Genomic DNA, 12,659 nt, shown 5'->3' with positions numbered 1-12,659 from the left:
TTTTGATTTCCCTCCAGACTGCTTCTGGCTACTCGACTCCGTTCTGCAATATACGTCTTACGGAGTGATGCCACCGAGCCTCAGCCATTCGGAGCACAGGCAGCGGCCCCCAACCGGGGCAGGTTATATTCTCCCAGAGAGAATGGAAGGTGATTTGATTTGGGTTTTTTTTTTTTTTTCCCAGTTAAGAGCTCAGAGCGGTGGCATTTTGCTTGGGGGGGAGAGGAAAGGAAGGTTGTTTCTAATTAATGTCAGTTTCAATTTTTTTTTTTTCAGGAGTGAAATAAAGGAGAAACGGGTAAAGTCAGAGGCAGTGGGAGGTGTTCTTTAGAACAAGGGGGAACAGGTTACAAACTGTAAACCCGCCCCCTTTCCCCAGCAGCCTACTTATGGCTTGCAATGTTCCCTCCCAAAGCGGGTTTGGCTGAGAGTTGGCTCATGTTTATATGCTTTGGAGCAGGGGATCTCCAACCTTGGCCACTTTAAGACCTGTGGACTTCAACTCCCAGAATTCCTCAGCCAGCTTTGGGAGTTGAAGCCCACAAGTCTTAAAGTGGCCAAGGTTGGAGTCCCCTGCTTTGGGGTGTGCTAAGGCAGGGTTTCTCAACCATGGCAACTTTTAAGATGGGTGGACTTCTGTAGCTACCTGAGGAATTCCGGGAGTCGAAGTCCTGGAGTTTCCAAGGTTGAACTCCGTAGGCGTCTTAAATCCTAGCTGGCTAGGGAAGTCTGGGAATTGAAGTCCAACCCTCTTAAAATGGCCAGGATATGGAGAAACACTATTCTAATGGGTGAAAACTTGCAAAGGCTTACAGTCCTAATTCCCCACCCCCCCTCTTAAAAACTTCAAATACCCCCCTCCCCCATATCAAACCAATTCCTAGTTTGGGGTGATGTTTGCCTCTTAAGGTTTTCCCCAGGGGGCTGCGATGTTTGGCACCATCCTCTCCTTTGCCGTTTCTCTGCCTCCTGGGATCTGCAGATTGTGCAGAAAAGCCAAGTGCTTCCTTCAGCTTTCTAATCTTTCCCTCCCCAAGGATCAGCTAGTTCCCCGTTGGTTTTATTTATTGGCAACTCGGCCCATATCAATACTCTGAATGGCTTACGCAGAACCATGTTTTGTTTTTGGCTTGCCTGCTCTTTGGTTGGGTTTTACTTTTTTTTAATCAGCTCTCTTCTCCCCTCTGTTTCCAAACCCCTCCCCCTCAATAAATGGGGTAAAAGGACAGCTTCAGTAAACCCAAGAGGTAGTCTTCACGCTTAGAGAAAGAAGCAATCGCTAGACTTCCATGGATTAATCCCTTCCTTTTTGCTACGACATTTCCAGGCAACCACCTTCATCGCTACTCCAAAGTGCTCGAGGCTCATCTACGTGATCCGAAACCTCGCTCTCTTCCGGCATGTCCTCATTTGTCCTGGGCGAAACCACAACCTCTGAACGAAACAGCACCCAGGTTGTCATTTTAAAAAAAATAATTGTTGTTTCTGTCTCTTGGTTCCAAATCCGATCAGAAGATCTGTTGACTACTCAAATGGGTCTTGGGGTTTGCAAAGGGAAATGGGAGAAGATGTAGTTTTAAGACTAGAATGGTGATGGCAGACCAGTTGGGCTTGGCATGCTAAAAGTAAAGGGAAAGGTTCCCCTCGCACACACACATGCTAGTCGTTTCCGGCACTAGGGGGTGGCGCTCATCTCTGTTACAAAGCCAAAGATCCAGCGCTGTCTGAAGACGTCTCCGTGGTCCTGTGTGGCCCGCAGGACTAAACACCTTCGAAGGCACACGGAACGCTATTCCCTTCCCACCAAAGGGGTCCCTGTTTTTCTACTTGCATTTTTTTACACGCTTTCAAACTGCTAAATTGGCAGAAGCTGGGACAAGGAATGGGAGTTCCCTCCGTCACACGGCGCTAGGGATTTGAACCACTGAACTGCTGGCCTTTCTGATCGACAAGCTCAGCGTCTCAGCCACTGAGCCACCACCGTCCCTCTTTGGCATGCTAAAAAACATCATAAAATGCCTACCTTGACTCTGGTGGCCTGTCACACCCTCCCCACCCACAGGGAAAAGAGGCCTCTCCAGATTTCTCTCTCTGGAGTCTCCTTGTGTGAGGGGACCCTGCTCTCGGTGGGCTTCCAGAGTATCCAGAAATCAGGGGAGAATCCTCGGGTGATTTTCAGAGACCTCTGAGGCTACACAAGAGCAAGACGCTCTTGCACAACTTGCAGAAGATCCAGAGATCTCACGGAGGAGATGTAACCAGGCTGAGCCTGAGGGTGGGGTCAAACGTGTTATCAGTCTCAAGTTCCTTTGTGCCCACATAAGTCCAGCCCTCCTTGAATTCCATTGACTCTTATCTGCCGCCAACTTGCTTTGATCACCAGTAGTTCAGAATCTTCAACCAACCAACCAACCAATCAATCAAAGGGTCCTTGGAGGTCTTCTAGTCCAACCCCCTGCTCAAGCAGGAGACCCTATGCCATTTCAGATAGGTAGCTGTCCAGTCTCCTCTTGTATAGAAAGTTGGCATATAATAAACCCAATATTCTTTTGAACTGCCAGGACTCCTGATTTCCTGTGCTTAACACCTGCGTGTCACCAAAAATGGCACGGCATGTCACAGAATCACCACCCTCAGTTTAGAAGCTACAGAAATTGGAAGCCCACGGTGATGCTGATTTTATCCTCATGGGATCCAGCGTGTATCCCATACTGTCAGATCTCATGGCTGACAGCCAAGCCAAGTAAATTTGGGATGGAACGCCAGGAGACACACAGCAGTGGTTGGTAGCCAAGAAGAGTCTCCAAAAAAAAAAAAAAAAAAAAAAAAAGGCTGTTCTGAACCAATAATAGATTTTAGAAAACATTGCTTGACTTCTTTAAGCAGATATTTTCTGCAGCCTCCTTGGTTGACTACCCAGCTCTGACCTAACCAGGCTAAACCTGCCTCTCCCAGAGTGAGACCTGTTGTAGGCATTACACCGGATGCCTTGAAGAACAATTCCTCCCTTCCCTCTTCCTGTTTTCTTTCTAGATCAGTGGTTCCCCACCTTTTTTTCGCCCCGCACCCCTAAAGAAATTTCACTCGAACCTCGCACCCCCTGAAATTTAGACTTTAGGAACCAGTGAACGCGTTAAATATATGGTAGGATTGAATCTTTTCAGCTATGTATGTGACGGCCACTAAATAACGATACTTAACTCTAAAATGAAAAAGTTAATCCATTGCATAATAAATAAAAATGCCAGCTTATAGCCAATATCCTATTATTTACCTGGACTTTTCTCGCACCCCCTGGAATATCGTCTCGCACCCCCGGTTGGGAAGCCCTGTTCTAGATACTCATACTTAGAATCATGGAATTCTTTATTGGCCAAGTGTGATTGGACACGCACAAGGAATCTATTGCTGGTTCATGAGCTCTTAGCGTACATAGAAGCGACAAAGCGATAAGTCCTAGATCATAAATCGTAAGATAGAAACAACAATTGATAAATCATAAGATACCAGTAGGAGAAGGTAGTAGGGAAGATGAGAAGTATAATAGCAATAGAGTCCTACCACATGGGTAAATATCTTTAGGCATAAGAGTGCTGTGAGAATCAGGTGTTCAGCAAAGTGATAGCACACAGGGGAAAAACTATCTTTGCGCCTAGCTGTTTTGGCATGCAATGCCCTATAGCAGCGTCCAGAGGGGAGAAGTTGAAACAGTTTATGTTCAGGATTGGGTGTGTGTGTGTGTGTCTAGATATTTCCCTCCTTTTCTGCTAGTCTCAGTTGACTAAAAACCCAGGATATGCAAAGGGTTTGATTTGATTTTCTCTCTTCCAGCAACCTTTGGAAACATCAGAAGTTATTATCGATCGACCTGGATAAAGTGGCGCTGCCAAGCTTCCATCAGAACCGGCCCCAAGTAAGACCTTTATCCCCAGGAGAGAGTGGGGCATGGAATATTCCAGGAGGTAAGTACGGTGGCATTGCCCTGAAGTTCAGCTCTCTACCTGAGGGCATGTCTGGTCTACCAAATTTTACCAGGTTTGGCCATCACGGTGTAAAAAAATGATGTTGAGACTCTAGAAAGAGTGCAGAAAAGATGACTAGAGGGTCTGGGGGTTAAAACCTATGAAAACCGTTGCAGGAATTGGGTGTGTGTAGTCTGATGAAAAGAAGGACTAGGGGTGACATGATAGCAGTGTCCCAATATCTCAGGGGCTGCCCCAAAGAAGAGGCAGTCAAGCTCTTCTCCAAAGCACCAGAGGGCAGGACAAGAAGCAATGGGTGGAAACTAATCAAGGAGAGAAGCAACTTAGGACTAAGGAGAAATTTTCTGACAGTGAGAACAATTAACCAGTAAAGCAACTTGCCTCCAGAAGCTGTGAATGCTCCAAAACTGAAAGTTTTTAAGAAGATGTTGGATAGCCATTTGTCTGAAGTGGTGTAGGGTTTCCTGCCTAGACGGGGTTGGACTAGAAGACCTCCAAGGTCCCTTCCAACTCTGTTATTCCATTATTAAATAAACCACAGCGCTTCAAGTTCATTCTACATAGGAAAGGGTCTTATCAATCGCCTTCAATTCTTTCCTTTTCCTTCTGGCTTAATCTGCTTTTCAGAGGCAGATTTTCCCATTCAAAAGCCAAGCATGTCCCCTTGCCCTGGCAGACGTTTACCCCTGGGGTCCTATGATTAAACCAACCACATTTTGAAGGTGTGGTGCTTACAGTACAGGTAGCTCATTTAGCGACGGTCTCATGAAGTGACCATTCGTAGTAACTTTGTGACCCGCTCTCAGGTCTGTAAAGCCAAGGGAAAGCTTTGTAAGATCGTAAGCCTGGTTGTGGTTTTGCTTAGCTTTGCTTAATGACATTACTTAGCTTTGCTTAGTGATCGAATTACCTGTCCCAATTACGGTTGCAAGCGGTGCAGGCCCTCCGGAGCTACGTTGAATGCCGCTTTCTTTTAAAGGACCTTCAGGAAAATAGCCGTGTAAAAAAAGCTTTCTCTGGTTCCCCATCTGATAAGGCTGGTGATCTTTAAAACCCAGATGTCTCAAAGATAAAAGTTGCTGTTTCCGTTCCTTCCTTGCTCACATCCTAACCAGGATCCTAAATTGATGAAATAGTGGGCTGAAGAATATAAGAAGAATGGATTTTTTAAGGGCTGTTCCTAAATTGTGAGGGTTGGTTTTTTTTTTAAGATAGCTCACTTAGCCTTAACCATCTTTTCTTCATATAGGCATTAGCTTGATCAGAGCAGTATAATTCCGTCAGTGTCTACATTATCCATTGCTGTTGGGATCCTTTTAAAAATTTTTTGTTGTTGTTAGCTGCGAAGTCATGTCTGACCTATCACGACCCCACGGACAACGTTCCTCCAGGCCTTCCTGTCCTCTACTATCTTCTGGAGTCCATTTAAACTCAGGCCGACGGCTTCAGGGACTCCATCCAGCCCCCTCCTTCTCTGTCCTCCCCTTCTTCTTCTATTGCCCTCAATCGTTCCCAGCATTAGGCTCTTCTCCAGCGAGTCCTTCCTTCTCATTAGGTGTCACTGTGTACTCCCTTCAAAATCCAAGAAAGAAATACTCAGACTCCATAGATCAGAGCAAAGTTATCCTTTTACTGGAAATTAAAGTGGAAGCTACAGATGGAATTCCGAATCTGAGAAATTGGCGCGCAGATCACATATACAAAGGAATGGAATTGTTCCCACCCCCCCAAAGTCCAAAAGACTCTTCCAATTAAAAGTTCTGAATACGATCATGTGGGCATCTTCAGGTGGTGATGAGGCCTCTGTCCGTTGACCTTGACATATTTTGATAAAACTTCGCAGCTGCGCAAAAGGGGATAGAAGCTAGCAAGGAAATGGAAAGTTGAAGAGAAGAATTCATAACCCCCTCCTTTTTCTTACCCACAGTAAAGGAATGCAAAACACCTCCAGCTCTCTTCCCCCCTCAATCACCCCCCCCCCCCGCCCCTGTTGCTAATGACAGCCGAAAGAATTAAGCCTGGCAGCAGAGAAGATACAGCAGATAGGATATGAGAGAGATAAATGAGATAGATAGCAGCTAGGGTAGCCGAAGAGATCTTAAGGCTGACATTAGGTGGCCAAAATATTTATCACTTTAAAATAACCCAGGATTTTGAATTGCACACAGGGAGTGAGGGCGACATATATATGTTTAGCATCTGATTATGTGGTTTCACGTGTTTTTAAATACAGGTAGTCCTCAACTTACGACCACAGTTGAGCCCAAAATTCATATTGCTGAGTGGGAAATTTGTTGAGCTTTGCCCCATTTTATGACTTTTCTTGCCATAGTTGTTAAGTGAATCACTGCAGTGGTGAAATTAATCACATGGTTGTTAAGTGAATCTGGCTTCCCCGTTGACTTTGCTTGTCCGAAGGTCGCAAATGGGGACCACGTGACCCCAGGGACTCTGCAGCCGTCATAAATGTGAGTCAGTTGTCAAGCATCTGAATGTAAATCACATGACCATGGAGATGCTCATAAGTGTGAAAAAAGCAGTCATAATTCACTTTTTCCACTGCCATTGTAACTTTGAACGGTCACTCAGCGAACTGTTGTAAGTTGAGGACTACCTGTATGTTTTTATTGCATCCTGGGGGCTTTGTTTGTCTTTAGTCACAGAAGGCATTTGAGATGAGTGGCTATGCAAATCGAAGCAATAAATAAACAATGCAGGCAAATGAAAGTATCTCTCTATACATCTCTACATACCTATAAAAGTCCCTCTTCCTATTAAAGTAAAAAAAGGTTTAAAGACTGAATATTATTTCCTGGAAACCCCAATAAATTTTGCCTGTGGATTTTCTTTTTTCCTTTTTTTAAATAAACTTTATTGATTTTATCCATTAAAACAAAACAAACCACATAGAAGAAAAAAATTAAAAAGTTTCAATAACGACAGATTGTGGTTTCCTATTTGTAACGTTACGTTGTGCAATATTTACAATTGATACCTTACGCAAATATATATTCACTACAATTACTGCTTATCTTCCTTTACTGTTTATTATATAGTCTGTTTTTCGCTCAATCCATTCATACCAATAATCCGAAATCGTGTAATACTCTTACGATTCTTTTATCTTTTAGGGCTAGGGTTAATTTATCCATTTCTGCACAACTCATTATCTTTTGAATTGTTAATTCCTCTGGTGGAATGTAGGGCTATTTTCAGCATTGAGCATACTGCCTGTGGATTATCACATGGACAATAGATATATATATATGTATATATTTTGCTTCCCTGTGCAGGAATCATGCCCGGACGCTACAATCAGGATGTGGGGGGGACGATTCCCGTCTTTGCTTTCCTTGGGGCCATGGTGGTCCTGGCCTTTTTTGTGGTCCAAATCAAGTCAAAGAGCAGGCCAAAGAGACGGAAACTTCGCGTCAAACGGCCCCAAATCATACAGCAGAGTCACCCTCCAAAGACACCGTCCGTTTGATTGCCGCAGCCAAAGATGATCGCTTTTCCCCTGACTGCTTGATGAAGACCTGACCTAGCACCCATCTCCTTTTTGGCCTTGGGTGATTGACAAGTGATGTCTCCATGGATGATCTTCAGATTTAAAAAACAACAACACACTGTTATTTTCCAGTAGCTGAACTGACCAAAAGCTTAAACGCTACTTAAGGAGGAAGTCAGTTGCTTCTGAGTTTAGAAAAGATCCTTTTTTCTTTCTGACATTGACCAAACCTTTTCATTAGAGGCTATTTTCTGTATTTATTTTCAGAAGGGACCAGGGGAAGATTTCTCATCAAGGCCCTTGACTTGATGGCAACACCATTTTTCTTTTTTCTTTTTCCCCTGGTGTGCCTTTTTTTTTAAAAAAAATGTTCTCTCTTAATGAAGACAAACAGAACTCAGGCCATCCTCCTGTAAGGATGAGAAAGAAACAGACAGTTCGAACAAAGTAGGAACAAATCGGTCGGGCTGATTTGTCTGAGTGTGGGCCTGTAGCCCTTTCATTTATTTTTTATAAAAGCAACTTGCCATGAGGTTTTGTAATTCTTCAGCATGATTTCACCGTTGCTGGTGGATAAAATTTTTTTCAATAAATATGCTATCTGTATTGAAACGGAAACAACGAAGAGGCAGCTTCCCCTCCTACACTAAAGGAAAGACAAAATGCTGATAGGAGAGAGTATTCATAGCTCAGGATTGAACAGTGGGGCCTTTAGTGCTCTCTGGTTGTTTTCTTGCAGGCGTTTCATTACCCAACTAGGTAACATCATCAGTGCTAGAAGGAAATTAGACCTGCAAAAAGGAGGAGGAGGAGGAGGAATGTGAGGTGCTTGGTGTTCCTGAGGCTTGGTTGGTTTGGGGTTTTTTTTGAAGATGTTTCATTACCAAACTAGGTTACATCATCAGTGCTAAGAGTGGAGTTTGCCCCCTGTTTATATACAAGTGGCTTGCCCTGTCAGTGTCGGTGGAACAACAGCCTAATCCAAGAACTACCAAGAAGAAAACAGGCCTTCACCAATACTGGCAGGGCCAAGCTACTTGTAAATAAACAGGGAGCAAACCAGGGGTGGGATTGTACCGGCTGTTAAGTTTGCATCCGGTTCGCTGAACCAGTGTTTGAACCGGCTGTTTTCACCCTCCCAGAGGTCCAAGGGAAGCCTCCAGACCCTTGGGAAGGCAAAAAATGACCGTCCCAAAAGTTCTTCTAGGCCATACCCACCATGGCCACACTCGCCCAGCAACTGGGCAGCGAACCAGTTGCTGGGATTTTTGAATCCCACCCCTGGAGCAAAACCCCACTCCCTTCCAGCCTTAATGATGGAACCTAGTTTGGTAATGAAATGTTTGCCAAAAAGCAATCAAACTCGGAGAGCACCTAGAACCTCACAGAAGGAGAAAGTCAAATAATACGGGGAACTATTCTGTGTGTTGTCCCCCTATTCCCCCACGTCCTTTTCTGAACATTTTACATTTCCAGCTTCAGCAAAAGACAGTCCCTCTTAAGTCCCATCGAGAACAATTTCCAGAGTGAGAATCTATAAAACCCGGAGCCTTATCAGTTTTTAAAGACAAGCAAAAAACTAAGATGACAGAAATATTTCAGGAGCTAATTAGTATATCAAAGAATGGGTGAGCAGGAACATCTCAGACCTGTGAAAAAATTTTGTAAAAAAAAAAATAGGATGATGAATTTCTGTCTCACAAAAATGTGTGTCTTGAATTAGTCCTCAAAGGGCTGTTAAAGCTCTTTCATGCTTTGATGGGATTCGGAGGGATTGAAGTGGCAGGACGTAAGCCTTTATCTTATTACCGGTTTTTTTCTCTGCCAGCGCCTCGCTTTTCAGCTAAGTTGTGTCATGTCTTCACACCACATGGTTGGTCATCGCAAGAACGCCAACATCACGTGAACTGGTTGGGTTTAAAAATGCTACCTTTCCCGTGCACTAAAGACAACCTGTAGTGTTGCGCTATCAGGGCAGGTTGTACGAACGTAACTACCGTCTTGCTAGTTAATGATCCTGGCTAATTCACTCAGAGGCCTCTTCCAAAAGGAACTGGATAAACATCCTTGGATAAATAACCTGAAATTGCATAGAGAGAGAGAGAGAGAGAGCGGACAAAGTTGGTCTGCTCATCGTCATAATTCTATAATTTTGAGGCTTCCCTGATGAAACCAACTGATAGTATTTTCAGGCAAAGCAAAATAAAAATTCTTTACCTAGCACAAAACTGGCAGCGGGATTTTATCCATTTTATTGTTCAACCCTGCAGGAGTGGTGTGGTCGTGGCCTGGAGGTGGAGCTCTCACCTCACAATCAGGAGGCTGTGAGTTGGATCCTAGGTAGAGGCAGATATTTCTCCCTCTGGGCACACTGAGAATATATATCTCTGCTGAAAAAAAAACTCCACATTGGCGACAGGAAAGGCATCTGGCCATTAAAAGACTGCTAGCTCCATTCAGCTGGCCAGACTCCATCCCGCAAGGGATTATGGGGTTGTTAAAAGATGATGATGATCGTTCAATGCGTGCATGGATGGTACTTGCCCATTTCGCATGCCTGATTCTGGATGGCTCACACAGTTTAAAAAAAAATACAGATTATTAACTGAAATAACAACAACAACAAAAAACGATTAATGCAATTTTTAAAATATAATCTGTAAGAGAGCATTACATCCATGCACAATTTCAGAGGCTCCCTGCCCTTGTCAGATCTCCGGGGACGATGGCAAAAGCCTTCAGGGTTATCTAGAAGCCACCTGTACCATGGTCCTTTTGTTGGACCCGACGGGATGGGAAGATGGATTGGGAAGAGCCAATGACCTCACCAATGACCCATGCCTGGTAGAGCTTTATAGACCCAGGATCTTGAATTAAAACTGGAAGCGAACTGGCAACTAATGCAGTTCATGGAGTAAAGGTGTAGTGCGCCGATCTAAGAACATTTTGCAGCAGATGGTCTTCAAGGGCTGCCCCATGTAGAGTACAGTAATCCAGGCAGGAAGTAACTAGAGTGGCCTAGTGGTTAGGGCACCAGGCTAGAAAGCAGAAGAAGAGGGATTCTAGTCCTGTGCCTTAGCCATGAAAGCCAGTTAAGTGTCTTAGAGCCAATCACTGGGAGCCTGCAAAACCTGATGACTGGAGATTCTCAGTCATCCAGGTCATGGTGTGTCCCAAGGATGTTTTTTTCAGGAAGCAACTAGACTTTCTGGTTGTTGTTGTTTTTTTTTTTTGAAGGCGTTTTGCTTCTCCTCAAAGACGCTTCTTCAGCTCTGGTTAGATTTCCATTCTTCCATTTCCCATCAGAGCTGAAGAAGCTTCTTGAATGAGAAGTGAAATGTCTTCAAAGAAAAATAAGAAAGTCCAGTTGCCCCTTGAAAAAAAAGCACCTTTGGGATCGCAAAGCCTGAGTTGCTTTTGGCATTTCTGGATTCACCTAGTTTGTGCCCTGTGCACAAAAACAGGAGCCTTCAACAGCTGGAAAACGTGGCACTGGCATCTTAGGTATCAGAACTTTTAATTTGCAAATTCCCTCATTTATGCAATGATGTTACGAGACAAATGACCTGCACCGTGTTCTCCTTTGCTCAGTAGACATCCATTCACACAACCATAAAGTGTATTTGCAGACTAGTCGAAGCCCCTAATAATGGACTAGAATTCAAACTACCAAGTTTATTACAACTGTGCCATTTGCGGATTTATTGGTCTTATCTGGAGAACACTTTGTGGAAGGCTAAATGAATCCGAATTTTTTTTGCCCTTTGAAGAGTGTCACGGCAAAGAGAATTACCACAGCAAGCAGCAGAAGAGGACAAGCAAGGATTTTTCCTCATTGAAGGACCACACAAATCAGTGTCATAAAGTGCAACGAGATCAGTGGCATGTAAAACCATTGCAAATTTCAAAGTGGAGTTCAGAATGTCCATTTTGAGGTTGAAAACGGCTGTCCTGACTAATCTGGCAATACTCTGGGCTGGTGGTGAATATGTGTAGCCTGCAAGCATGTTGTATTTTTCTCCAAGATGTTTCAGTACCATTTAAGGCAGGGGTCTTCAAGCTTGACAGCTTTAAGACTTGAAGACTTCAACTCTCAGAATTCCTCCAGTCATGTTAGCTCAGGATTTCTGGGAGTTGACACACTTAGTATTCCTCCTATTTTCTCCTCAACCACCACCCTGTGAGGTGGACTGGGCCGAGAGTGACTAGCCCAAGGTCATCCAACTGGCTCTCATGCCTAACACAGGACTAGAACTCACCACCTCCCACTTTCTAATCCAGAGGTCTCCAAACTTTTGGACTTCAACTTGCAGAATTCTGCGACTGCTGGCTGGAGAATTCTGGGAGTTAAAGTCCACAAGTCTTAAAGTTGCCAAGTTTGGGGACCCCTGTTCTGATCTGATGCGTGTAACATATGATAAATGATTGCAGGAACTTGGTATGGCTAGTGAAGAGAAGGACCAGGGGAGACAGGATAGCGGTCAGCATTCCAGGAATTAGTAATTGCAAATCAGAACTCTGAGCCAATTCAATTCCAATATTTGAAGGGCTGCCACAGAGAGGAGGGGGTCAACTTGTCTTCCAAAGCACCTGAAGGCCAGACAAGGAATAATGGGTGGAAACTGAACAAGGAGAAATTCAACCTGGAAATAAGGATGAATTTTTCTGGCAGTGAGAACAATCAACCAATGGAACAGAAGTTGCCTTCAGAAGTTGTGGGAGCTTCCTCATCACTGGAGGCTTTCAAGAAGAGACTGGACAGCAATCAGTCAGAAATGGTGTAGGGTCTCCTGCTTGGGTGTGGGGGGTTGGACTAGATGACCTACAAGGTACCTTCCAACTCTGTTCATCTGTAGCTGATGCCCTAACTCAGGGGGGTCTTCAAAGTTGACAGCTTTTAAGACTTGTGGACTTCAACTCCCAGAATTCCTCCTCCAGTCATATTAGCTCAGGAATTCTGGGAGTTGGAAGTCCACTAGTCTTAAACTTGCCAAGTTGGAAGACCCATGCCTTAACCGCAAGACCAAGCTGCCTGTATCCTTCTGCCTTTCTGCTCCGTGGATGCTTGACTCAGCTGCTCCTTTGAGCTGATGTTGTTTCAATAGAGAGCAGTGCTTTGTTGGTAAGCGGCATGTTTAGCTGATGAGGTGGTGGAGCGGTCTTATCTC

The 12,659-nt window shown here is 44.3% G+C and overlaps 2 protein-coding genes across 3 annotated transcripts in view; one reads left to right on the top strand and one right to left on the bottom strand.

The window, feature by feature from the left end:
* Nucleotides 1–8,112, top strand: part of MBTPS1 (membrane bound transcription factor peptidase, site 1) — a 54,014-nt gene extending 45,902 nt beyond the window's left edge. For both annotated transcript variants that reach the window (XM_026714488.2, XM_087940457.1), the window contains exons 20-23: nucleotides 18–149; nucleotides 1,328–1,454; nucleotides 3,832–3,962; nucleotides 7,277–8,112. In XM_026714488.2, the coding sequence (XP_026570273.2) occupies nucleotides 18–149; nucleotides 1,328–1,454; nucleotides 3,832–3,962; nucleotides 7,277–7,470 (584 nt within the window). In that variant the 3' untranslated portion in view covers nucleotides 7,471–8,112. The remainder of the gene's footprint in view (nucleotides 1–17; nucleotides 150–1,327; nucleotides 1,455–3,831; nucleotides 3,963–7,276) is intronic.
* NECAB2 (N-terminal EF-hand calcium binding protein 2) overlaps nucleotides 1–12,659 on the bottom strand; it is a 239,797-nt gene that overhangs the window by 14,127 nt on the left and 213,011 nt on the right. The gene's annotated exons all lie outside the window — the stretch shown is intronic.

This window comes from Pseudonaja textilis, chromosome 11 (assembly GCF_049901715.1).
Source record: "Pseudonaja textilis isolate UNSWEBS1 chromosome 11, rPseTex1.2, whole genome shotgun sequence".
Taxonomy (NCBI): domain Eukaryota; kingdom Metazoa; phylum Chordata; class Lepidosauria; order Squamata; family Elapidae; genus Pseudonaja; species Pseudonaja textilis.
This window is presented reverse-complemented; position numbering and strand designations above follow the sequence as displayed.